Genomic DNA, 26,133 nt, shown 5'->3' on the forward strand with positions numbered 1-26,133 from the left:
AAGTTTTTTACTTCTTCCTACTCCCTTGAACATAATAACTGTGTTGAATGAAGATTGATTTCTTTCTTTTTACTTTTTTTATCTACCTTATTTTCTGTCAAATTATTACTGTATATATGTTTTATGTTCAATAAACAAACAAACAAACAAACTCATGCTATGTTCGGTAACTGCAAAGCGAGTAGCTGGTTTGCAAATGTGCTGTCATGAAATAAATGTGCTCTCTCAAGTTCTTTTTGGAGAATGGAAGGTCCATACCTCTCCCCACCATCCAGGAATGGGTACAGACTCTCTTTGTTTTCTTTCTTTTTATTTTTATTTTTCTGAACATAGAAACAACTAACATGCACATAATGACTACAGCTGCCTGTCCTGCCTCCCCAACGGACCTGCTCCGATGGACTTAATCTTGACGGAATCACAAACGATTGGGTGGGATCTGGCTGGTGACGGACTTTGTCATGTGACATTTCCCCTAGTCTGAGTTTCAGAACAATATTTATCTGGTAGTCTGACAGCATGACCGCTGTGACCAACAAAAAAAGTTGTGCAATTTGATAAAACCATCAGTGAAGGCCTACTTCTGAAAGCCATGGGTTGCTAAACTATACTTTTTTTCTTTTTCTTTTTTTACTTCGTACTTGTTTGCGAAAGGGTCAAAAATAAGAACAGTATAGAGGACAATAAAGCCATTAGATTTTAAGAGGAATGTTTCCCACATCAACAGGTCTGAGCAAAAAGTTATGACTCTCTGCTAGCTGATAACATGGAGTACAAATGTGCTTTGTTCGTGGCATCCCTCAGCTCCTGTCCCTGTCCACTATCATCCCTCATCACGTTCTATCTCTGCCATGGTCCTCCGGCTGGCAAGGTGCGATAACTCCACACCAAGAGACTCCGCTTGGTGGCCCGGCTGATAGAACACAGGACACCAATCAAACGCAGCATCATTAGTCGAGGAGAGTTCATGAGGCGAGACAGAGCTCTTATCCGGTCACACTAAAGCTGCGCTGTACTAACTCATCCTGCACAAACACCAGCTGCCCTGAGATGCCTCCCATTTGTGTTGACCTGCGCTCTAACACTGTCTCATTGCTGTGATCGTATTTGTGTGAACAGTGGATTGTTGTAGACTGCTTTTAATGCGTGTTTGTTAGCCATGACACCATGTACAGTACCTAGCACCAGAAATGACAATTTACTTAAGCCATAAGTGATTTTGAAGTGTGTTGTTTATCACTTATGATAATCATTGATTCTGAGATTTCCTTGTCTTCATTGGGACCACACATACATTTTTTTTAAATAGTGATTGTCCACATTTGGGTTACATGGAGCCTATACCAACTGACGTTGAGCAAGAGGTAGGGTACAACTTGCCTCTAGCCATTTGCAGGGCACATTTGGTCAAATAAGCTTTCATACTCACACCGATCGTTAAATTGGAGTCTTCAGTGAACCCGACATGCTTGTTCTGCAAAGTGGGAAAAAGGCCGAGTACACAAAAAATTTCCATGCAAGCACAGAAAAAAAACATTCTCACTCTCCAAAGTATCCACAATGTGCCTACCATACACATACATACAGATATATTTGTAAATATGCCTTCAGAGCATCAGTTTTGACAAAACGGATGTAGCCTTTTCTTTCATTGGAAACACAAGAAAGTACGTATTTATAGCATCTATCGCATCTCGCTTTTGGGAAAACCTGATTTACTTTATGAAACCAACATTGCACAGCTATGCATTATTACTGGGGCTAAAATTGTGAACCTGGATCAGTTCGTATGAGGTTCGTTACATAAAAGGCATGATGCTGCCATCTTGTGGCCATTGTTATACACAACCCTAATCATGCAGTAGTACATTCATAGTACATCAATGGTTCTCAAAAAATCTCTCTCTCTCTCTGTCTTCGGGCATTAGGCGGGGGACACCCTGAACTGGTTGCCAGCCAATCGCAGTGAGGGCGTCGCAGGGCACACAGAGACGAACAGCCAGCCGTGCTCACACTCACACCTAGGGACAATTTTGAGTGTTCAATCAGGCTGCCATGCATGTTTTTGGAATGTGGGAGGAAACCAGAGTACCCGGAGAAAACCCACACAGGCACAGGGAGAACATGCAAACTCCACACAGGAAGGGCGGAACCCGGTACCTTTTCAGTGTGAACAAAGTAAAAATAAATATATATTCATCTTGACATTCTCAAAAAGCAGCATCGAGACATCGATACACACAGTGGGTCACGAGAATATTATTTTCCATCGGCAAGCTATCGCGTCAGACCGACCTGCCAGATTTTTCATTGATCTTTGTCAGTCAGGAACCAACCAGTTTGTTAACATTTCACACAAAAAGGTTAACAGGAAGGTTGAGGTCCATTCTGAAGGTCAAAGACTTTGCAAACAAGATAGGAACTCAATCTATGATTTGTAACGCACGGATTAGAATGGGTCATCTCTTCGTGTTATGTGGTGCATCAAGGGTAAGTACCATGCCAAGCAACCACATGTTTTATCTTGCATTGACTACAAATGTAATTGAGAATCCAAAATCTATTTCATTTCATTTCAGTCCACGTATATTGATTTTTAACACTGTTTTAAAATATGAGTGACCCAACACAACACAAAAAAAGTCACCATAGTCTGTGTGTTTACTGCTCCATCGCTAACGACACACCACTTAATGTGTGGTGTACTTTAGTTGCCCAAATTTTATACACCTTGTTCACCGTTTAAAAATAAATAAATAAATAAATAAAATGTCCTCTTCAATAGCACATGTTCATGGACATATTGCTGTCAAATCAGTTTGTTGTATGCAATGTCTGCTTTTGGACCATTTACCTGGTTCAGGGTCACGAGTGAGCTTGAGCCAAAGCCAGCTTACTTTTTTTTAATACCCTGCACTGGTTCCCAGTCAGTCGTGGGGAATATATAAACTAGATGTAAATTTTCATCAATGAATCTAATATGCATGATGTTTTATTAAAATGTGTGAAGAAAGGGAAAATCCCTGAGAATGTCATTTTCTTTCTTAACAATTCTAAAGGTTAAGAAGGGATCAAAATTGGAATTATGGTGCAATGCAAAATGTCAAACACCATAAATGTGTTCAAGTCATGGCGTTTGATCATTTGCGGAGAGCTCGATGATAGTTTGTACATCATCCCACTTCTCTTTTGCATACGGAATCCGAACTCTCCAAGAAGTGTGTCGTCTTGACGTGTCAAGTGGGCCCAAGCGTCGTTTGAATGGCCGACTCAGAGTGAGTGATGACGGTTGTGACGGTCAGACATTTCTGTGCATTTGGGCCTGAGCTGAACCCCAACCTGCTCAAGTGTTTGCACAAGCCTCAATCATGCACAAAACTACCTTATTCAATGCCCATCGGCTCTATTGTCAGTTTATGTCTTTTGTGTTTTTTGATTATCTGTGAAATGTTATAACATGCACCCTGGGGCTGCATGGTGAACCATTTAGTTAGCACGTCTGCCTCACACTCGAGAGGCTTTGGATTTGAATCTCATCTTAGACATTTCTGTTTGGAGTTTGCTTGTTCTATCATTACCTGAGTGGGTTTGCTCTGTGTACTTCTTTCTACATTCCCAAAAAAATATGCAGAGTAGGTTTCGTGAATACTCACAATTGCCCTTATGTCTAAATGAGAGTTTGAATAGCTGGGATCGGCTTTACTCATCCGACACCCTGAACAAAATAAGCAGCAATGGATGGATGGATGGCCAGAAAGACATTTCTGTCTATTTGTCGCATATCCAGTTCAGAGTTGCTGGAAGCTCAAGCATAACTCAGCTGACTGCAGTAGAAAGGAAGACTACTCGTAGAAACAATCACCCATTTACACTCACATTCGCATCATCATTGGATGAGAGCAAAAGCCATCTAGTTCTCTGTATGGTGCGCACCACACATATACAGCAGAGGTGATTGCTCTAAGATCTCAGCTTCCCTTGCAGTGATCAAATATATGTGTGTACATACAATTGTGTGGACATGTCATTCACTAAATATGCGCTACAACGTGCTCAACCTTTGTTCCGAATCAGCTTCTTTTTACTGGTTACGACGGGAATCTCTTCTCATTCGTTCCCACAGCTTCACTGTGCTTTAAACTGTGTGGAAGCTGAGCGTCGACGGACGCCGGGCGAGTAGAGAGTTCAGTTGGTTGGTTGTCCCAATGCATTCAAGCGAGACAAGTCATTGGATAAATGCTGGTTTTGTCCCGCCCATTGGACGCTCAGCGTCTCTGGGAGTCTACGGACAGTGGGAGTGCAGCGGCTCAGTTTTTCTTCATGATGATTGGATGATCTCGCTAAGGCTGAATCTTTTTTGATTGACAACAAAATGAGCCAATGATCTTATGGTGAGAGCATCCTTTTCATTTTTTGGAAAAGGAACGGAGTAATAATAATAATAATAATAATAATAGATTTTATTTATAAGCGCCTTTCAAGACACCCAAGGACACTTTACAATAACAAAAAACACAAAACAATACGGTAGAATTCACGTAAGAATAAACGGACATATGTTATCATGTAGGCCGAAATTGAGCTTCCCCTCTTTGACAGACCAGCATTCGCCACTGATATACAGCGATGTGAGTTGAAATTCTGCGTGTGGGATTATGAGTAAAATTGAAAATAGAATACAGTACAAGGAAATATAATAAAGTACAATAAAATCCAATAAAATAAAAACTTTGTTCGCCAAAACGGTCGAATCTATATTTGAAGTGAGGTTACATTTCATCTGTGCTGTATGTTGCGCATAGAGCATATTTGACAGTAAAACTGACTTGACTTGACATTTATCATGTGAGTTGTTGGAGAGACGACAGGAAATGTATGTTAGAGCTTAGGCTCATTTTATATTAGTTTCCATGGAAAGAGGATGACGATTTCAAATCACTTTTTGTCTCGTCATAGTCCTCTTGAATGAAAGCCCGGTTAAAACGTGCAGTTCCAACATTTGACCAGCAGGTGTCAGGCTGCGTCTTGAAGGAGCGCCCTACTAATCATGACCACAACGAGGCGCTGTTGTCAAATGCATTCCAAAGGGCATCTCGTAAATAGTGCCAGAATAGCAATGCACATGCTGGCCAGACTCACAGATTGAGGGTTTCGCTGACTCACCCCGATACGTATTATGAGAGTGGCTTATATATACGGCAAGTGCCCTCACTAACTGGCAACAACCAGCATGCAGTGAACCCTTGGGAAGATTAAGTGGGGCAACTCCCATGTTTCATGAGCTCAGCGATAGGAACAATTCCGGGCTCTCATCATCACTGTTCTATTAGAGTCTGATGTAATCAAGTGCTGCTATCAGACACTAAATCAAGGATTTGACAAACGTCTCTCAAATTTTGTTGTTCTACTCCTTCCTTTCATAACTTTGCTGCTGTGAATTGGGAATTTCTCCATTGCAAGACTAATAAAGGTTTTCTTATCTTTCTTATCTTAAATTAGACACCATGATCAACTCAAACAGACTATTTTTTTTCCTACCAATGACATTTACACTCAAAAACAATCTTTTGAATTCTCTAAAAAATATATACAGTATATATATCAAAAACATTATTTGCTTTAACTGCAACCCACACCTTAAAATAAAGGCCGTAAAACATTGTCTCCAAGTTTTGATTACCCCTGAGTAATTTCATCTGCTATTATTGAATATTCTATTTGCTTGTTTACTGCAATATTTTGCACTGTAATGTTTTATTCTGGCTTTCAATTAAAATAATCAAGAGCCACCTAGACTAAGTGTACCAACCGTGGCAGTAGTCTCTGCGAAACGTACTGTATATGGGAGAAAATGACTTTCAGAATAAAAATGGTGTTAATTTAAAAAATAAATAAATAAATAAGAAAAACATTTCTGACTACTTGTGATACTGTCCAAAATTATAATGAATTTGATATATAGACTGAACATCACACAATAACTCATCTTTCGCCCATAAGAGCATGAATATTGATGCCAAAGAAGAAGACTGACTCAGGTCTGAGTCATTCCCACTCTTTTCTCTCTCTCTCTCTCTCTCTCTCTCTCTCTCTCTCTCTCCCTCTCTGTAACTCTCCCACTCCCTCCCTCCCTTTAATACCCCACACCCTGGATACAGGCAAGCGTGCACTCACCGGCAGATACACTCAAGCTCCCCTCTCACTCTCTTTAACACCACCCTTCCTTACTCTCCTCTCCGCCGGTGGATTTGAGGCCGCTGTTCGCGTGAAACCTCGGTAAGAACGTGCATTGTGTTTTCCAGCGTGTTACTCACTTCCGTGTGCCTGTGTGAGTCTTTGGATTGCTTGTCACTGGGAGTCAGACAAAGGATTGGGGTGTGGCTGGAGCACCGAAGGCAGCCTGCTGATGGCAGAAAGGGAAAGAAGATGAGTACAGGAATGGTTATGCACATGGTGATGAAGTAAGAATGGGGATTAGTGTTTGGGTAATTAGTTAATTGAACTGAGAAGATGCTCTTATCAGGGCTTGGCAAAGGTGGGTGTAGCTATCATTAGTGTCATGATCCAGATGACTTTGACACTCAAGATTAAAACATCGAGTCATGTGACTACTTGGTGGAATTGTGTGGCAGGCTTGTTGACAGTGCAATGAGGGCAGGACAGGCGTGACTGTGCCATAGGACACGTCAGACCTGAGGCTAGGTCGGGAAAATGACTGCAGTCGAGCACAGCCGGACTGCAGGGGGTGTATGCAGAGGGACAGAACAAAGACTTGGGCCTCATAGAAGGAAAAACAGAGACAAAGGAAAGTGTCGCCGGTTGAGTAAAACGAGGTGCTACATGAGGAGGTTGTGCATCATGATGGAAGGTGCTTCCACTCAGGCATCCATGTGGACACGTTGTTAGCTGCGCAATGCCACTCCCTTCACATGCAACCACTTCAGATGCTCCTATTTGAGTCATTCAAAGCCACTGACAAATTTGTCAACTCTTGTGATCATCTTCCCTAAGCAATATAACACTTCCTAAGGTTAAAGAAAATCTGTTGAATATTTGACTTGATCCGGCAAATGCTAAGGTGATTTTTTTTTTGGTCTTTACAGTCAAAATGTCCGACAAGCCTGATATGACTGAGATTTCCCGTTTTGACAAGACAAAGCTGAAGAAGACTGAGACAAAAGAAAAAAACCCTCTGCCCACCAAAGAGAGTGAGTCTCCGGCCATTATTCTCCGAAACAATGCACCTCATAGATTCTGTTCACTGCACCCCGGATGCAAGTAATGAACCGAATGAACTCCCCTGTCTCCTGGTGTGATGCTGTCCATTTTTTCTGCCCCTTTTTTTTGCAGCTATTGAGCAAGAGAGAAAAGGAGATGCCACACCTTGACTACTAAGCACATGAAGAAAAGAAGCTGGGATGCCACGGCAAAATGCACTTTCTTTTAATTATTACACTACTCAAATCTCCTACTTTGGTCTTGAAAAAGGGTGCTCTGAGCTCCCAGGGGGTTTTACCCTTACATGGGGTCCCTCTACCCCTTGAGAGAAAAGCGATTGCCTGGTTGCCCTTCTCATTCTGTTAGCTCGTAGCTAACAGCTCACCAATATTGCCAAACTGGTGAGTGGTGTTGTGATGCAGCGTCAAAGAGGCGGGTAACCAGGCCAAGAGTGGATGGGGGTGGGGAGGTCTCGTAAAAAGAGGAGAACCATTGGAGCCAAACTATCAAGGATGTTTTCTTAAACATTTTTTTACTTTTCATTTTGAAATAAATATCAAGATGTGGAACCTAATGATCATATGTATTTTGTCAGTCTTCTGTACATTTTCTGCAGTCCCAGACATCATAGATAGAATGAATGTGAACAGCAAATTCTAAAGCTGCCAAGTCGCACACACAAGTGGGTAGACACTGTAACTCTGACTCCCAGCAATCACCTTCTTGATGAGTGGTTGCTGCGTACGGAACCTCAGCTTTGCGATAAATGTAAATTCCGAAGTGGGAAATGTTTGTTGCTGTCAACGCCAGATTACAGTACAGTACTTTAAAAATGTCATTAAACTGCAGATGAATAATCAGCAGGTGCGGTGTATTACTTTATTGCATTTCTGCCTTGGAGTCGACTTATTTGTGTTATGTGAATATTCCAAGGCTATTTGAAACCCCCATCACTAATATATGATAGCCTTAAATCTTAGTCGCTAACTGCCGTTGCCAGTCATGACACCCCTTCCGGTCCTAAAGAAGGCTGTCACCCATGTGCTTTCGTGGTTCTATTTCTCCCACCTAACGTCTCCATAAATCTGCCATCATCGTATACATACAGTACATGATCCCCTAATTTGCCCATAGAATTTGTTAAAATGTAATTAATTGCGTTGCCCCCTATTTGACATCATTGAGATTTAACACAAATGATATGCTTGAGGTTTTTGAATTAAGCAATAAAATGATTAATAAAGATAAATAAAAGCCAGCAATACCCTAATAGTCGTACAAGTGCTACCAATAACAACAAAATCATCAACATCATATACTGTACAAGAGACTAGGAAATTCAATTAAAATCATGATATACAGTAAATATGATGGGCGCCCCGGTAGTCCAGTGGTTAGCACGTCAACTTCACAGTGCGGAGGTACCGGGTTCGATTCCAGCTCTGGCCTCCCTATGTGGAGTTAGCATGTTCTCCCCGTGCTTGCGTGGGTTTTCTCCGGGTACTCCGGTTTCCTCCCACATTCCAAAACCATGCATGGCACACTGATTGAACACTCCAAATTGTCCCTGGGTGTGGGTGTGAGCGCGAATGGTTGTTCGTTTCTGTGTGCCCTGCGATTGGCTGGCAACTGGTTCAGGGTGTCCCCCGCCTACTGCCCGAAGACAGCTGGGATAGGCTCCAGCACCCCCCGTGACCCTTGTGAGGAGAAAGCGGTTCAGAAAATGGATGGATGGATAAATATGATATACAGTACTGAAAACTAATCATTGGTCCTAAAACTGGAACGAATGCCATTTTATTCTCTGGAGTAGAACCTGGCTTTTTAGCTAACTCTTACTGCTGAGCAAGAGGACAAATTTACTTCAATAAGTAAAGAAAACATTTGAACAATTGTCTTATTCTGGTCATATGCATAACATATGAATAAGGTAGAGTGGGACATTTATAAAAATGTGTAAAATAGATGAGAGGACACACTTTTGCTTTATCCATTCTTTTGGAAAACTGTTGAATGATGTCGAGTAAATTATGTGATTCACTGCTTTCCTCTTCTACCATGCTGAAAAGGTGATGGTAACAGGGGTGTGTGCATGTTGTGGGACACACATTCCATTAATAATTATTATTCAAAATATGCTTATTGAAAGAAATGTTCCCACAGTGACAAGAGACAGCAATTAAAAAATGAAAATAAAATATTTAAAAAGTGAAATGTAAATTTCATTGTAATTGTTTTATTTAAGATTCAGTTTGGTGGGTGGAACAAGAGAACAATGGCATTTTAGGATGTAACATTTGGACTTATTTGGTATTTTGGAAACTATTTTAAATTTTTTTACATTTGCTCTCAGGACAAGTAGATTCACTCAGAAACTGCATGGTTGGGTAGTTGTTTTTGTTTACAATTGTTTACATTTTTTTAACATCCAAAATTAAGGCGAATGTCACATTTGCCCACGTAATTCGTCAGGATAGTTTCGATGGCACCAATACAATAAGACGCCCATATAATTTAGAAGACTCTTCGCACGTTAATTATCCATTAAAATTGTTAAGCGCTCCCTTAATTAAGGGCGGGTGGATTTAAATTAGCCGGTAATGCTGTATATCCTATCCAGGTCTGGAGTGCATCTGTGGTTTCAGTCATGTGGCGAAATGAATGCCAATGTTGCGGCCGATATCTAATTATAGGGATTATCCTTCATCTATTTATCTTTTCTATTGTGGTGATGTTCTCGCCCATTCGCCCGTCCATTGTCCTACACGCTGAGTGCGTTGTTATTGTCGGCAATTTTGAGTGGTTTATTGGGGGATTTGGACACGAGGAGCACATGTTGAAATCGAATGTTAATATATTGCGTCTCAGGGCGAATAACGCAAAGAAATGACAAAAACAGACGCGCTGAATGTCGATGACCGACTGCAGTCATTTTAAGATAAATCACGAAAATAATCAGAAGGTGTGAATAAATTGATTTACATTCCCAAATGTTGATTTTCAGAACCGGACGGGTCTCTGTTATTATTCGATTCCAACTCCAAGCTCAACCTGCATGTTTTCCGCAATAACGCTCTCATGGATTTATTTATACCGTCGTAAATTCCAGACTGTTTTCACACCAGGTTGTTTCGGTAGGAAACATCTATTATCCTATTATCACCAAGATGCCAATGTCGGCGATGTGTGAAGAAGTATTTACATGACTATATAGGCTCAGCTCCTGCAAGACTTTATGGCTTTGTCGTCACCGTGTGCCCTGTGGGACACTGGTGCCATTTCCCAAACCTGGAGGGGAAAAAAAGAGGGGGAGGAAGAACATCACCTTGTAAGCTAGGCGCATCATTTCAAATCTTATAATCTAATTAGTGTATTCTCCATCGTCTGTGCATTATACATATTTGCGAGGGGTATTTCCAGGATATTGAATTTTAATGCGAACGTATAAAGTTATGACACGTCGTCACTGGGTGGGAAAGGGCCCGGGACCAGATCGATGCAGGTGAATTCATGAGGGGTTGTTGAAGTGTCTGCGTTGTCTCTTTGAAGTGCACTTGTGCGCGGACGGCTCCTATTTGTCTACAGGCCGAGAGCATCACTGTCGTCTTTTTCACAGTGGACCGTTACTTGTTCGACAAACGTGTCAATCAAAGGGTCCACCACCATATAAATAAAATCAGCGTGGAGGTTGGGGGTACGCCTTGAGCTGACTCTTCTCTTTTTGCTTCTCTCATCTGGGACTCGTATAAACCGACGTTAGCACTTCAATCACCGTGATGGGAGCCTTGACGCTGCTTACTGTGACGGTTCTCTACACGAGTTGTGTTTTGCAGTCCGCATCCACTTGGTCTGTCACTTATACTTTTCCAAGGACGTACTTTAAATCTTACGTTTGCTGGCATTTGAATTTGGACTAATTTCTATGACTATTTTCTTTTCATAGGACGGTGAATAATTTCCTCATGACTGGACCAAAGGTAAACGCACCACGCGGTGATTTATGCAAATTCAGCGAAGGACTTTATCAGATCAATAATATGAATGATCTCGCGTTTGGCTGGGCGCATCAAGAAAATGAATTCCGTCTCGCTCCCTTCAGGCTTTTCTTACCTACGCTGGCAGCGTGCAAGTGGGCGCGCAGAGTGGAATACAGGAGTGCAAACACCAGTTTGCTTGGGACAGATGGAACTGTCCACAGAGTACGCTTCAGCTATCCACACATAACGGCCACCGAAGTGGTAAGAAACAATTCGTCGTTTTCAGCAATTGCAATGAAGGAATGCGCTGAGAAATTCGAGCGTCGCAGGCTGCCACGCGGCTCTTATCTCTTCGAAATCATCAAAATTGTACACGCTGACAGTCATAAGTACGACACTACTTGCGCAAAATATTCCCACCATAAGCGTCTCCAAGGTGGAACTGAACTGCATGTTACGCACTCATTACACGGGACTGTTGTCATTTACGCACACATTACGCACGGAGTAACCATGCACGCCAATTAATTGCACAGTCTAATTTTGTTTTGTTTTTTTGATACTCTGACTTCTCCTAGCTACAAAAGAGACATCCTTTGTCCATGCCATCAGCGCTGCAGGGGTGATGCATACTCTCACGAAGAACTGCAGCATGGGAGACTTTGACAACTGCGGCTGTGATGACTCCAGAATAGGACAGACAGGTATGACGCGCAAAAAGACATTCGGATCAAATTATTCAGTATCACTATTTTTTATTTATTTTTTTGTCTTTATGGTGTATTACGGTTTTTATTCATCTTCAGGAGGCAGAGGGTGGATTTGGGGAGGCTGCAGTGATAACGTGGCGTTTGGAGAAAAGATCTCCAAACAGTTTGTGGACGCATTGGAAGATGGTCACGACTTTCGTGCTGCGGTCAACCTGCATAACAACGAAGCCGGGAGATTGGTAGACATTGAACTACTAATGCAGATTAATAAACACAGCCCGCAGGCAAAAATAATCGTTTTATCGTTTCAACTTAAGAGGATCTTTCTGTCTTTTTAGGCAATCAAAGCCACCATGAGGAGAGCCTGCAAATGCCACGGAGTGTCCGGAAGCTGCAGCATCCAAACATGTTGGATGCAGCTGGCCGACTTCAGAGAGGTGGGCACTTACCTGAAAAATAAGCATTCTCAAGCCAAGAAGTTGGAAGTAGACAAGAGGCCGCTGAAGGCTGGCAACAGCGCAGATAACAGAGGCGCCATTACGCACGCCTTCCGCAACATCCCGCGGACGGAGCTCATTTTCTTCGAGGACTCCCCGGACTACTGCGTCAGGAACCGCAGCCTCGGCTACGAGGGCACCGAGGGACGGGAGTGCCTGAAGGGGGACAAAAGCATGCGGCGGTGGGAAAGAAAAAGCTGTCGCAGGCTGTGCTACGAATGCGGCCTCCGAGTGGCGGAGAAGCGCATCGAAGTCGTCAGCAGCTGTAATTGCAAATTCCACTGGTGCTGCACGGTGAAATGTGACAGATGCACGCACATCGTTACTAAATACAACTGCGCGCCCAAGGAAAGTGCCAGAAAAACACACAACAAAGCAAAACGAAAACACCGCCAGCGTGGACGCTGATTGGCACCTTCGCGCCGCACGGATGTGGTTTTCTGAACCTAATATGCTCTGTATGCTGTCGAATTGCACTTCATGTAATACACTGGATTATGAAGACCAATCACTGTTTAAAAAAAAAACCCCCGCTGTGCTTGTTGAGCATACATGGTCAATTTTCTCTCCAAACTGTGATGTTGTATATTAAAATGACTTCATAAAATGTTTTTTTTACAATATGAAATGAACACGTCTGGTTTGTCCCAAGATGGTCTCACTTGTATATTGGTGTCATGCAGCTTTGGAAGGAAAATAAACTATCACCTATAACACCAAGTCTTTGAAGTGCGCATATAGGCGTTTCCTAAATCCGTTATCCAATCAGCTTTTTGGCCGCTTGGGGGACAAGGCACAAAGGCTCCGTTTGTTTCTTACTTAAGCTGCAGAACACGGGCGCAAAATAAGTTTGCCGGTCGATAATTGGTCAAAATGGCGTACACGCCGTGGCTTCTTCCTGCTTTTCTTTGCATGATGTGCCCAGGACACGCCTGGTAAGTGAACCACAACTTTTAGTTATTTGTACTCTGAGAAAGGAACTTTAATCTTATTTTCTTCCCAGGATTGCTGGTAACTTTTTGATGACGGGTTCCAAGGTAAACGACAATTGCCACGTGAATGCAGAGGGGATACTTGGAATAAATTAGCTCAAATAATGAACACAAGCGCCTTCGCCTTTCCTATAGGCTTATCTCACCTACGCCAAAAGCCTGCAGGTTGGTACGCAGAGCGGCATCGAGGAATGCAAGCACCAGTTTACGTGGGACAGATGGAACTGTCCAGAAAGCGCTGTCCAGCTCAAGGGACTGAGACGCGGTGGGTGACCTCCCAAAATACGCCTGATTATAAACGTGGAGTCACGCATTTGCAGGACCCCCCCCCCCCCACACCCACACACAAATTTCGGGGGAATTGGGGGATAAACTGCACAACACTTTCATGCACTGTGAATGCATGTTTCCAAGTAAATGCTCGGCTTGAAAAAAAAGTCATTCGAATAAATAATTAGGATGCATCTGTGGTCCTTTTCAGCCACTCGTGAGACGTCATTTGTACACGCCATCAGTGCTGCAGGAGTCATGTACGTTCTGACCAGGAACTGCAGTATGGGAGACCTCGACAACTGTGGCTGTGATGTGTCAAGGAATGGCAAAATTGGTAACCGCGTTATTACAGATTGTTGCTTATCACATTCTGTTAGAATTAAGTGCACCCCGCTCGTTGAAAACAAATTCCCCGCACTTGAATTGCGCTTTGTGTGTCAAGGTGGACAAGGCTGGCTGTGGGGCGGCTGCAGCGATAACGTGGATTTCGGTGAGAGGATTTCCAAACAGTATGTGGATGCACAAGAGAGCGGTCAGGACTCGAGAGCTGCTGTCAATCTGCACAACAACCAAGCTGGACGTCTGGTAAGTGTTGTCACTTGAAATGGATGCTTGACTGGGTGTCTAAGTGATAAGATCAAATCAAAATGGGGGGGAGGGGGGACGTTTTAGTAGTAGTTAAATGCGAACATGAAAAGCGTGAATGAACTTGATGGGTTGATTGACGGGAATTAAGGGGAAAGACATCTTTCTGGTGTCCCAACAGGCCGTGAAGGCGACCATGAAACGTATCTGCAGATGCCACGGCATGTCTGAGAGCTGCAGCGTCCAAACATGCTGGTCACAGTTGTCCGACTTCAGAGGAATCGGCGATTATTTGAAGGTCAAGCACAGTCAAGCCCAAAAACTGGACATTGACAAAAAGCGCAAAAGGGCAGGGAACAGTGCAGAGAGCCGCGGGGCCTTGGTCGACGCCTTTGGCAGCGTCCCCGAGACCGAACTCATCTACCTGGAGGATTCCCCAGATTACTGCAAGAGAAACATCTCCCTCGGGCTGTACGGCACTGAGGGCCGGGAGTGCGTGCAGCATGGCGAGGGCCTGACACAGTGGGAGAGGAGAAGCTGCCGCCGGCTATGCCACGAGTGCGGCCTGAGGGTGGAGGAGAGGCGAGCGGAGGTGGTGACCAGTTGCAACTGTAAGTTCCACTGGTGCTGCAAGGTCAACTGTGACGACTGCTCCCAAATTGCGGTGAAACACGTCTGCACCAGGAGGGAAGCCACTGAAGGACACGCCCTCAGACGCAGACACCGCGGACCCAAGTAAGACGAGGTTGCGCGACAGTCTTCTCGATGAGGGCCGATGTCTGAATTGTCATCATCTTTGCACTTTTTAATCCTCCTTTCACATTGCGTGTATTTATATTAAATTGTCTCCGCCTTTGAATAAATGGTTCAACATAGGAAGCACTGTGTTGTTGTTTCTGCATGCCAAACGAATAAATATTGCTTTTCTTGGGAAGCAAGGCATTTTATAAGAACCTGCAAGGGAAGTAAGTTGTGGGCATTCGAATTAGAATTGCATGAATACACTAAACAGAGGATTACAGGGATAACATGGTGCAGATGACACCTCTGTCAAGGTGTTGATCCAGCAGCACTTTGATGCCAATGTGTATTGAATTGGTTCTCAAGCGGCTTTGACTGACAAATTAGTCAAGGATTTGCACCACTGGAGGACGGGCGTGTGTCTTTATAATCTGGGAGGATGCCAAACTCAGTCTTGTTGTCACATCCCACATTCAGAGCATGCTAATGGAGAACACAATACATCAAAGTTCAAAATGGAGTTGGGTGGGAGGGGGGCAGACACTGACCATTTTCTCGATTTTCTCCAAGTAAACGTGCGCACAAAGCATACTCACAGTTATGCAATGAAAAGGGAATTGTTTTGGTATCAATTGTTTCACTTGCATGCAAGTTCTGTAAGACCTCCTTCCATAGTTCAATGACTTAGCTCCTTCTTTCCTCTTTGACTCCTTGTCGCAACTAAAAATCTTCACTCAGCTAGACATGTCATAAATCTGCAACTGTCTCAGTTGAATGAAAGATGGCATGACTATGTATTGACTCCTTTGTGGGGTGCATCCTTGGGGCAGAAGGGGGTAGGAGTCTTTTTCACATTTTTGTCATACCTTTGGGCCAAGAAAGGAGCAAAACCAGCATTATATACAGTTTCACAATTAATAAGGCTGAAAAAAGTGGGCTTCCGTTTCAGGCAATGAAGGACAAAATAACCTAAGTAAAACACTAAAATAAAATATTGACTCTGAAAACAAGAAACCTCTTAGCCCCTGATCCTTCCCATTTGCCTGTTTGCTCCTGGGAAAGGCCCATATTTCCCATGCCGTCCTGCTGTGCACTAATGAAGGCTTTGCCCCACTGGTGGTCCTCTCCGACCCAGCCCTTATCTCTTTCTCTCCACTGGCGATATCCATGATTACTTCCACATTGACACCATAAGGGAATCTGACCTGAAGTCTGCTCAAAATGACCACATTTGTTCTCAACCATTGTACTTTACTGAACTTGTTGTCCAATAAGGTCAGATTTAACACTCTTTTCAAATGGGGGAAGCCTGTTTCTTTGTTTGCACTTTTCCACAACGTGGTCAAACGTATTTCACAATTACAGCAACATTTGCTCTATTATCATACCGTGCTCCATGTTGACCCCACGGTGGCAAGATCCTGCCATTTAGCAGCGGTAGAGTGCGTCTCAAAATCAGGACAGTAGAGTATAACAGTAGAGGGGAATGGAGGACCCTCACAAAGACCCCCCAGGAGGACTCATGTATTCACCCAGACAGACTTGAGGGTCTAGGGGGTGGATCACACCGTGATTGATCACCCCCCCCCCTTGCTGCCCTCCTCTATCACCCACGTGTGAGATACAAAGACAAGTCTCGCTACATGATTGGATTTAGACAAAGCTGTGATTTGAAATACAACGATCAGATGCGGTTTCTATGACAGCAACACTAACGGTCAAGTCACTCACTACACTGCAACTTTTAATAGGTCACAACCTCCAAACAAAATGTCTGTGATGACGACATTCGGGTGGGGGAATGAGCACAAAAGTGATTTTCATGTAGAGGAGCCGTGTGCATGTAGTCATGTGTCACTTGTACATTAATAATGACAGCCCATAAAAATCAAGAATAAGGATACTACAGGTGAGTAAAAGGTTAACTTTTGATTAACTTAACTGCTACGCACACAACACGTAATATGCTTCACAAAATGTCACTAATTTAAAATGATTTAATCCATCACACAGAAAAAAGATACTGCAGACGATGTAGTGACTTTCAAGAAAAAAAAGTGGACAATACCAACTATGACCAATAGATGTCAGTGTAAGACTTCTGGCTACAGATATTTTTTTTAATCAAGCCGTTGATTTTGTCTGTCTGCCTGTCTGTCTGTAAAAGATCATGTTTATATGCAGTGGTCATCTCTTTGAATTGATTTAGCAGTTTATTAGTCACACCCCAAGTAGTTTCCAGTTGGAACTATCAATTACCACCAGAAAAACAAACAGGATGATGTCAAGCTGTTTTCCCCTGCGACCCTGGTGAGGATCAGCGGCTCGGATAATGGATGGATGGTTATTTTTTAACCTTATGACAATGTACCTCATTTGAAATGTTTCAAATATGGTCCTTCATTTCCCACACGAAAATAATACGTTTTTTTATCAGGTTTTTTTTTCAGCATTGTCACGTTCGTTTGAATCTACTCATACAATAATCTTCGGGATTTAACTGCTTTATTGTTTTCTACATGCAGAGGTTTTGTTTGAGATTAAACGCTCATTTACACGCATACGATATGACAAAGCACAAAAATGAGCATTGGGATCGTCCTGCAAAACAAAGAGGGGAATTTACTAAAAAATAAAAAACCAAAAAGTGCACAGGTAAATCACAACGCAACTCGCTTGCACCCATGTCTTTCAGAAAATGAACAGCAGAGGGTGGCGTTGTCAAAAGAATCCTACAACAGAGACCAGTTTCGAACCCAAGTGGAATACCTGGCTTGCCATACCGTTAAATCGATGTTGTGCTTTTGGTGTCTTGGTTTTATGGTAGCTTCAAGGTTGGCCTCCTAACTGGTATGAAGAAGAAACGCACACATGCACATCTTCCTTTGCCTCTCTCTGCAGGAAAAAACAGAGCCAAGTTATTTTAAAAAAATGCAAACGTCCAGGTGTGTTTCTATTCATGCGACTATGTGTGTGCGCTAGGCATTCCCACACCATGATGCTTCCCAATTTGTTTACTCCTGTCACTGTTATAAACCTTGCCTCGCTAATAGCCTTAAGATCAGTAAGCAAGGCAACCCGACTCGATTCACTACTGTCACAAAAAATCATGAATCAAGAGAGTAAAACATGACATGATCACGAGGAGAAAAACGTTGTGGCCGTTCACTCAATGCAAACGGCAAAGTGTGCACGCCACAGGCAATGTTTGATGCTCGAAGACGAGTGTAGCAATGCATCATTTGGTCCAAGTCAGCTTTTTATGGGCGCTTTATTGTTCAGATTCCCCAGGGGAAAGGAGGTGATTACCCATCACACACACACACACACACACACACACACTCACACAGAGCACAGAAACCTGAAGCCAAAAGGTTCAGGATTGTGTCCTGTGCCAACACCATGCATGCATGTTTCCATAAGCAAAAATGTCCATATATGGGAACTAACCCAGAAAACCCAAATACATATATTTCTTCAAAGGTCATTGCTATGAATTTTTTAACAGTGTTAAATAATAATTGCCCAAAATAATAAAAACAAAACAGTGCATCTACTTTTGCACTCATGATTGCTAGTTGACTTCACTGAGTTATTAGAAGATGACCTCTGCTCTCTTACATGGTTTCCAGGAGAAGCTTGCGGCGCCTGCTGGGGCGCCTCCCGGATTTTCAGGTGTTCCAGCTTGTCAGGGTGGCCGACACAAAGGATCAGATCACACTGCCTGAGCTGGGTTTGGACTGCAGGTAAAAAAAAAAGAAAAAAAAAGAGGCGAAACAAAACCTGGCTGACTTTCTAAAGATAATCAATTTAAACAAGTTGAGCGTTGCACACTTTTAAAGATGTACGCAGACTGTGAAACAGATTGATAACTGCCATTCAATTATTCATTGGCCTTATACTGTAAAGTACACGTGCATTATCTACTGAGATCAAATCCAAGAAAATTCTGCCTTTACATGCCGAACACGGATCAGTTTCGATTGGTTGTTGTTTGCATTGATAAAGCTAAATAACGTGCCAACATATTACCCTATGCTTATCTCTTGATAAGCTTCAACTATATAAACTAAAATCGCAATAATATTCCTATAGTTGCATGAATAACTCTCAGTGTCCATCAACCTCTGATCATTGTAATGACTACATATTTGACACAGATCTGATATGGCCGAGCGTCATTGTTGTGGCTAGAGAGTGCATATTTGAACAATAGCAGGGAACGCAGGATCTCTTTTATGTAATTAGCTGTTTGTATTTTTTTTAACTTCATCATGTGACAGGTTTATTAAAATGGTTTGAAAAAGAATCGTATTGAATGAAGGTCGTTTGGGATTAAACAAATCTTGTGGCTTCTTTAATTTGAGCTGGTAGGGAGAAAAGGCACGTTTACTGATCGTGCGCTTTATTTTTATTACTGTAACTGTCGCCTTCGGCAGAGAACAAGTCACAACATTCTGCTTGATGGATAAGCCATTTGAGTAAACCTTCAGTTACTTTCATCTAACCCACCAGCGGGTTACAATCTGACAGGTGTCATGTATAACAATGCAACCCAGCATCGGGGACACCTCCAAGCGAGGCTAACTTGCATAGCAGTTATCCACGTGGGGCTATCCCATTGCAGATCGAGGGCAAACTGTTACATTTTGGGATTTGCATAGTTGACAATCGATTATCAATGTCATCCTCAGCCTTATGACAAACAGTAAGTGATGCTTTACTGACATTATTATGAAAGACGTACGTGCCAGTTGATCCATGCAATTAGACAGTGAATCCAACCCTTTTAGGATACATTCCAGATCAAAGCAGGTGGTTGAGCAACACCGTTCAGTGCTTGTCCCTGTGTTATTCATCTGGGGGGAATCAAAAAAAGAAAATAACATGAGGAAATTACTCTGAATGTGACACGTCACTAAATTTGAAATGATATCACACCTATTATGATTACTGGTTGTAGTAAATCAAAGGCGGACCATATTCGTAATGTGAATGTGTATTTTTATTTGAATTCATGAGCATTTAATGACTGCAACAAATGTACTACAGTGAAATGTATGCAGTATTAATATGCAGATTAGAACTTAAACTTGTCGACTACTTGGCGCTGCTGTTGAAAACTTGATTGATTGTAAAACTTCACATCTGAGTGCGTGGCGCGTCATTGGGAGCGGGTTCCTGCAGTTCGTCCCCTGCCACTGCGTTTGAGGTTTTTTGACAAGCCTCTTCGAGAAGCAGCATTGAATCCCACAGTTCGGGGTCGGTCCGCAGAGCCGACATGTCGTACGCCATCCACGTCAGCTGCGCTGTCGGTGGACAGAAGCGCAGTGTGGTTTTTGGTGTTTTTGAAAGTTTTAAAAAAACGTTTTTTTAATTGCCCTTTGGCCGATGCAACTATGACAACATTTCCCACACTTCAACGCAACCCAGTAATAGTTCAAATGTTTCGTACCAGATATGTTTTCCATGTCCTCTATCATTCGTTCCAACGAGTTTTCGACGCCCGCTTGGTCCCCAGGAGGCAATGTCGGGTCGGCCATCTGCCCAACAGGTCCACAAATTACTTGCGACAGCGAGACGTCGTTCGTTCAGTTGTTTTGGATTACACCGCTAACGACGCTAGCCAACAGAAAATGTATGATACTAGGTTACGAGGCCATTTTAGATTCACCAATATCCTCGTCTTTTCAACCATTTATTGCGAAAACAACAGAATCTTCCCCTAGATAACAGGCTCATAATAAATATTGTACAGTGAAATAAAATATAATGTCGAATAACTTACGTTAGGCAAGAGCTGGTCAGGCTGTCGAACAGGGCAGTGGGAGCGCTAAGAATATGGTAGACAGTTGGCGCATGGAACTTTCGCTGTGTTAAAAAAAAATAATAAAAACGACACGTTCTGGACGTTCTCAATAAAATAAAGTTCAAATTACAAGAGTTGCAATGATTTTAGGAAATTTACAATAACAGTTTTATTTAATTTCAAACAATTGCCTTGCATGATATGTGGAAAAAATATTCCTCTGAATGTAAAACAACACACAGAAATTACACAGACCTTTTCAATATTTTAATCATGGAATTGAAAACATATTTTCACCATTATTTATATTCAGTAAATGGCAAATATTAAACTTATCTATGTAGAGCACGTTAACTACAAATTACAATCAGAATAATGTGCAGTTGAATTATTATGCCTGATTGTATTAGTTAAAACAGAATAAGATCGTCTTTGTAAAGACAACAAACTATATGGCAGAGATGTATAGTCACGGGATACAAGCATATCAACGATTTGTGAAAATAAATAAATAACATAACAAACATAAATAATACACATGTTGGAATGTGACATTTGCATTGATATCAAAATCTCCATGTTGAAAGGACATATACTGTACTAATCTAAAGTCATTTTAAATTTTATGTATTCGCGTGATAAAATGCAAATAACTAAAAATAATGTCATAACGTCACTGCTTAAGTTTTAAGAAAAGACAAGGTTGAACAAAACGCCTGAAGCAACTCTACAATCCCAAGGGAAAAGAAGGGCTACTCACTCACCTAAGGAGAGAACCAATCAAATGAGAGTGGGGGCGTTTCCAGGAAAATAGATATAGCAGGTATGACAGGTGACAACTGAACATAGGAAAGGGAAAAGCTGACAAGCAAAGAGAACAGATACCACCCTTTGGATCAGCTCACTATCTTCAACAAGTTGAAAGAAAGAACTCGGGGGAACAGTCAAGAAAACTGACGGTTAAAGGAGCTCTCTTCAAGGTAAGAAGAAACACTGCTTCGACAATGTCTGGATTTGAGGCCCAGGAACAGTCTCCTCCACGTTGTGGCCCTCAGTTCCCGAGCCTTGGCCAGGAACCCCCTGAACTCAGCATGTACAGTGACTGCTTCTACCCTCCGCCATCCCTGCCAAGTCCTCAGCGCACCACGCCGACCTCCTATGAGCTGGGTGACTTCAGCACCACGTCCCCAAACCCTTACCTTTGGTTCAACAGCTCTGGGCTCAACACACCATCATACCTGACTGCCAGCGGTCCACCCGGGAACCCGGGACCTCCCTTTGTCCCGCAGCACTACGGCATGCAGAGGCCTTACCTGGGCTCGGCCGGAACAGGCGGCCCAGGAGGGGAGTTGAGCTGGTTTTCCCTCCCCTCACAAGAGGACTTGATGAAGCTAGTGAGGCCTCCTTATTCTTATTCGGCTCTCATCGCCATGGCTATCCACGGAGCACCTGACCGGCGGTTGACCCTGAGTCAGATATATCAGTATGTTGCAGACAACTTCCCTTTCTACAACAAGAGTAAAGCAGGATGGCAGAACTCCATCAGACACAACCTATCACTAAATGACTGCTTCAAAAAAGTACCAAGAGATGAGGACGATCCAGGTAATATTTTCAGAATAGCTTGAATTTATTTCTCTGTCTAATAAATGTGTGCGTGTGTGTGTGTGTGTGTGTTTAAATTATTATTGTACATCCTGTATTGTTTACATATTTCTCACTTAACAGGCAAGGGCAACTACTGGACACTTGATCCAAACTGTGAAAAGATGTTCGATAATGGAAACTTCCGCCGCAAAAGGAAGAGGAAGTCTGACTCCCTCTCTGGGGTCGATGGGAGTTCAGGAGCCCCCGAGTCAGGTGAAAGTGAAAGAGGCAGCCCCAAACACTCGGCTAACTCTTCCCTGAGCATCTCCCAGACGCCGGACAGAATTCCCTCGCCATCATCATCCAGTCCTACACCTTGTCTGAGCAGCTTCCTTTCTGAGATGTCTGGAGTGTCCAGTGGACCAGCCGGTGATGTGGGAGGTGATGCATTGAGCAGACCCATGCAGGTCAACCTCCCTCTCGATGGGCCACACAGGCTTCCACAGGCTGCAAATTATAATAGCTACTCCCCAAATTCTGCTGGCCGAGAGTGGCTTCCTCCGGTGCAAACGACCCCTATGCTCTCCTCTTCACCCACCCACTCTTCACTCGGGTACACTAGCCCCATCCTCAGCCACTACAGTGCGTCCAGTGGACACTTCTATCCCCCGCCGGGCTCAACAGGAATCATCTATCAACGTGAGGGCACTGAGGTTTAAATTAACACTAATTGAACTGAGGGCGGCCCGGTAGTCCAGTGGTTAGCACGTCGGCTTCACAGTGCAGGGGTACCGGGTTCGATTCCAGCTCCGGCCTCCCTGTGTGGAGTTTGCATGTTCTCCCCGGGCCTGCGTGGGTTTTCTCCGGGTGCTCCGGTTTCCTCCCACATTCCAAAAACATGCATGTCAGGCTGATTGAGCAGTCGAAATTGTCCCTAGGTGTGAGTGTGGGCGTGGATGGTTGTTCGTCTCTGTGTGCCCTGCGATTGGCTGGCAACTGATTCAGGGTGTCCCCTGCCTACTGCCCGGAGATGGCTGGGATAGGCTCCAGCACCCCCCGCGACCCTAGTGAGGATCAAGCGGTTCGGAAAATGGATGGATGGATAATTGAACTGATTGTAAAGACCAGATTTTCCGCAGAATTTAGTTTTCTTTTGCAGTAGAAATTAGTTGTCACTTTGAGAGGCAAACACAAACGCGTGCACACACACACGCACACACACACACACACACACACACACACACACAACCTACGCATGTTTGCGCTGACAGAGACAGTTGAGGTCACAAAAGTGTGTGACAACAGAATGAAACACCTTAGATTCCCACAGAAACATCTGAGTCAGCAGCAAAGAGCTGAAACTGTCTGAAACTATCAAATGAAGAGTCAGCTATTATCCCGACCAAAGCTGGTCCCTCTCAGAGCTGACTCATTTTTCACTGATCTGAGATCTGATCTGCTGACATCAGTCTGTTCCGCTTACTGTCTGTGATTCCTTGATGGTATCACACAAACACAACGTACAGACAGCAGTTTAGATGAGCGGTTAAATTACACCTTTGTCTACATATTATATTCATGAGAACCATTTTTGTTTTGCTGTCCCCTAAATCTGATGTGGGGATTTTCCAGCGTCTTGAAAATAGTCTTTGTAAATACGTATGTGTCTTTTAATCTTAATCCTTTTCATAACTCGGTTATTTTTACACCTGTTAATGTATTCTTAATGTCAGGTAAATGCTATGTTGTCTTTTTGATATGAATAAAATACTTTTGACATGCTGCATTTGCCACTTATTTAAATCAAATAAACAGTTTTTGCTTTAATTTCAAGAAACCTAAAAAGAACAAGAGCCAAAAGTAGAACGCAAGATTTATCAAGGAAAAAGTCATCGAAGAAGCTCCCGCAAGTGAAAGCGATGACCAATGGAAGCAGCGGGTTAGTGAAACCTGATCTTTGTGTGATAAATTGTTGAGGAGATTCACCGAAATGATAAACATCCTCATTCCCATGCTACCCCTCCCCCGACTCAACAACTAAACAGTCCCGGCACATCTGAATGTACTGCTGACTGGATGCAGCCCGATTCAACGGTCACAAGCATCATCGATGCTGGAGTGGGAACTGACTGCTAATTAAACACAGTTTTATCGATATCAATATGGGTCATGTTAACTGTCACCAATATGCTGCAGTCTTCTACTTCAACAATGAAAATGCAAGAAAACAGTTGAAAACAAAGGTTTTATTATCATTAGTTTGTATTTGTGCCCTTTATGTACATTTAAGATGAACACAAATTACATTGGTTCCATTTTAGTAAACTCATGACATGATATAGTAAACATTTCATAATGTACTTTGGAACTTGTGATTTGCTCATTTACTGTGGTCAAGTTGTATGGATGGTTACTATGGTGTACCTTTGTCTGACACTCCTGAACATACTAACATACAGTAAATTACCCACTGATAAATGTCAGCCCGAGGCCTTTATTTACCCTGAAACAGAGGCAGCATGACATTCATTTACACCAAACACAGAATGAAAAAGAAAGAACGAATAATGAAGGGAAGACAGAGAGAGAGAGAGGAAGAGAAAAAGATGTGGATAACCAGAATTTATGGCATAAATGACAACGCAGATTGCGTGTGGTTGCAAGGTGAAAAGATCAGCGTAAGAAAATTTGCATTCTGGACTGATTTCAGAGTAAGATATGAGGTGTCATTCAAATAAATCCAAAATATGAATTTACTTTTAACCATGCATAATGTCATGCCTCACTCACACTCATTTGGGGGTGGGGGGTGGCGACCTTGCCAAATTTATATGCAAATTGTTCCTCTTCACCTATAATCAACACCATGGAGCGACTATTCAAAGATGTTGCTTTCACATTCTAAAAGTTGAATAGTTTATTCAGCCCAACTGTTTTTTTTCTTTTCTTTTCTTTTTTTTGTCGTCCACACTTTAGTGCTTTGATGTTTGAATCGTGATATTCCAAATGTCCTGCACAGAGGAATAAGTCTGGCCGCTCACACACGTCATATGACGTGTTATCCCGAATGTTTCAGAAACCAGAATTCTGACCTTAATGTTGATGGCATGTAAACATTGTCAATGTGGTCTCACAAATCCACAGAGAAAAAGGTTTTCTTGACTTTACTCAATTTTATTTCCTCAAGGGGCTGCATGACAATACGTCTCCTTAAAAAATGTATCTGGATACAAATTAATTATTTTTTTACTGTACAGATGGTCATATCCATGAGACTCCGTTATCAGCACATCCTGGAGTCTCATTTGGACCTTCAAATGAAAAATGCAAAACTGTTAATCACACCATGGAAAGGGATGACAAGGTCAGAGGGAGTCACTTTTGATTGAGCAACGGCGAGCAAAATAATTTACTTTGTGCTCCCTGAAAAATATGGGGCCCTATTTTTGTGTGTTCTAACTGCACATAGGTGCAGTTTTCTTTCTTTTGGTATTTTCGGAAATGATAAATGGGCATTTGCGCCGATGTGGGAGTAAACACAGCCGATTTGCTTCCCAGTCAATCGACGCAGCTCCTCTCATTCCCTTCAGCGTAGGTGAGGCGCGCAAACCACATGGATTAAAAATAACCGACTCGCTCGAGTCTCGGCAAGTACATTTATAAGGAATTGGAAGATCACCACTTACAGAGGATTTAAAGTTGGCTGCTGTGAAGGGGACATTTGGTAATTGCCTTTAATTCCCT

General features: G+C 42.7%; 5 protein-coding genes across 8 annotated transcripts; 4 read left to right on the plus strand and 1 right to left on the minus strand.

The window, feature by feature from the left end:
* The first annotated feature begins 6,140 nt into the window (after positions 1-6,140).
* On the plus strand, positions 6,141-7,792 carry tmsb2 (thymosin beta 2). The gene is made up of 3 exons (XM_086099851.1): positions 6,141-6,276; positions 7,104-7,208; positions 7,351-7,792. Exons 2-3 carry the CDS (start codon positions 7,109-7,111, stop codon positions 7,386-7,388), a joined length of 138 nt encoding a protein of 45 aa, XP_085955977.1. The 5' UTR covers positions 6,141-6,276; positions 7,104-7,108; the 3' UTR covers positions 7,389-7,792.
* Positions 7,793-8,215: 423 nt separating this feature from the next.
* LOC147208721 (protein Wnt-8a-like) lies at positions 8,216-12,963 on the plus strand. The gene is made up of 6 exons (XM_086099864.1): positions 8,216-11,065; positions 11,162-11,195; positions 11,318-11,456; positions 11,774-11,899; positions 12,002-12,144; positions 12,244-12,963. The coding sequence occupies exons 1-6, from the start codon at positions 10,995-10,997 to the stop codon at positions 12,808-12,810; spliced, it is 1,080 nt and encodes a 359-aa protein (XP_085955990.1). The 5' UTR covers positions 8,216-10,994; the 3' UTR covers positions 12,811-12,963.
* Positions 12,964-13,275: 312 nt separating this feature from the next.
* LOC147208722 (protein Wnt-8a-like) lies at positions 13,276-14,991 on the plus strand. Its single transcript, XM_086099900.1, has 6 exons — positions 13,276-13,337; positions 13,406-13,439; positions 13,530-13,659; positions 13,876-14,001; positions 14,110-14,252; positions 14,434-14,991. Exons 1-6 carry the CDS (start codon positions 13,276-13,278, stop codon positions 14,989-14,991), a joined length of 1,053 nt encoding a protein of 350 aa, XP_085956026.1.
* Positions 14,992-18,721: 3,730 nt separating this feature from the next.
* On the minus strand, positions 18,722-21,582 carry syce3 (synaptonemal complex central element protein 3). 3 transcript variants are annotated; one of them, XR_015097588.1, is made up of 5 exons: positions 20,782-21,582; positions 20,449-20,615; positions 20,140-20,302; positions 19,741-19,852; positions 18,722-18,733 (listed from the first exon to the last, which is right to left on the minus strand). XR_015097588.1 is itself a non-coding variant. In XM_086099927.1 (3 exons), exons 2-3 carry the CDS (start codon positions 20,534-20,536, stop codon positions 20,136-20,138), a joined length of 255 nt encoding a protein of 84 aa, XP_085956053.1. In that variant the 5' UTR covers positions 20,782-21,582; the 3' UTR covers positions 20,008-20,135. The 3 variants fall into 3 exon arrangements, 2 of the variants coding, with proteins under 2 accessions (XP_085956053.1, XP_085956040.1); XM_086099927.1 differs by lacking the exons at positions 18,722-18,733; positions 19,741-19,852 and having other exon boundaries at positions 20,008-20,302; positions 20,449-20,536; XM_086099914.1 differs by lacking the exons at positions 18,722-18,733; positions 19,741-19,852 and having other exon boundaries at positions 20,008-20,302.
* Positions 21,583-21,649: 67 nt separating this feature from the next.
* Positions 21,650-24,171, plus strand: foxi3b (forkhead box I3b). Of its 2 annotated transcripts, XM_086099885.1 has the most exons (3): positions 21,652-21,782; positions 21,858-22,407; positions 22,531-24,171. In XM_086099885.1, exons 2-3 carry the CDS (start codon positions 21,894-21,896, stop codon positions 23,106-23,108), a joined length of 1,092 nt encoding a protein of 363 aa, XP_085956011.1. In that variant the 5' UTR covers positions 21,652-21,782; positions 21,858-21,893; the 3' UTR covers positions 23,109-24,171. The 2 variants fall into 2 exon arrangements, with proteins under 2 accessions (XP_085956002.1, XP_085956011.1); XM_086099876.1 differs by having other exon boundaries at positions 21,650-22,407.
* The last annotated feature ends 1,962 nt before the right edge of the window (positions 24,172-26,133 follow it).

This window comes from Hippocampus guttulatus, chromosome 2 (genome assembly GCF_054856545.1).
Source record: "Hippocampus guttulatus isolate MCC_2025c chromosome 2, RoL_Hgut_1.0, whole genome shotgun sequence".
NCBI lineage: Eukaryota > Metazoa > Chordata > Actinopteri > Syngnathiformes > Syngnathidae > Hippocampus > Hippocampus guttulatus.

Coding starts and splice junctions, on each gene's coding strand:
- tmsb2 (XM_086099851.1), top strand. CDS start 7,109: ATGTCCGACAAGCCTGATATGACTGAGATTTCCCGTTTTGACAAGACA. Junction 7,209..7,350: donor CCCTCTGCCCACCAAAGAGA/GTGAGTCTCCGG, acceptor TTTTTTTTGCAG/CTATTGAGCAAGAGAGAAAA.
- foxi3b (XM_086099876.1), top strand. CDS start 21,807: ATGTCTGGATTTGAGGCCCAGGAACAGTCTCCTCCACGTTGTGGCCCT. Junction 22,408..22,530: donor AAGAGATGAGGACGATCCAG/GTAATATTTTCA, acceptor CTCACTTAACAG/GCAAGGGCAACTACTGGACA.
- LOC147208721 (XM_086099864.1), top strand. CDS start 10,995: ATGGGAGCCTTGACGCTGCTTACTGTGACGGTTCTCTACACGAGTTGT. Junction 11,066..11,161: donor TTGCAGTCCGCATCCACTTG/GTCTGTCACTTA, acceptor TTCTTTTCATAG/GACGGTGAATAATTTCCTCA. Junction 11,457..11,773: donor ACATAACGGCCACCGAAGTG/GTAAGAAACAAT, acceptor GACTTCTCCTAG/CTACAAAAGAGACATCCTTT.
- syce3 (XM_086099927.1), bottom strand. CDS start 20,536: ATGGCCGACCCGACATTGCCTCCTGGGGACCAAGCGGGCGTCGAAAAC. Junction 20,303..20,448: donor GGACATGGAAAACATATCTG/GTACGAAACATT, acceptor GTCCACCGACAG/CGCAGCTGACGTGGATGGCG.
- LOC147208722 (XM_086099900.1), top strand. CDS start 13,276: ATGGCGTACACGCCGTGGCTTCTTCCTGCTTTTCTTTGCATGATGTGC. Junction 13,338..13,405: donor ATGTGCCCAGGACACGCCTG/GTAAGTGAACCA, acceptor TTTTCTTCCCAG/GATTGCTGGTAACTTTTTGA. Junction 14,253..14,433: donor ACAACCAAGCTGGACGTCTG/GTAAGTGTTGTC, acceptor GTGTCCCAACAG/GCCGTGAAGGCGACCATGAA.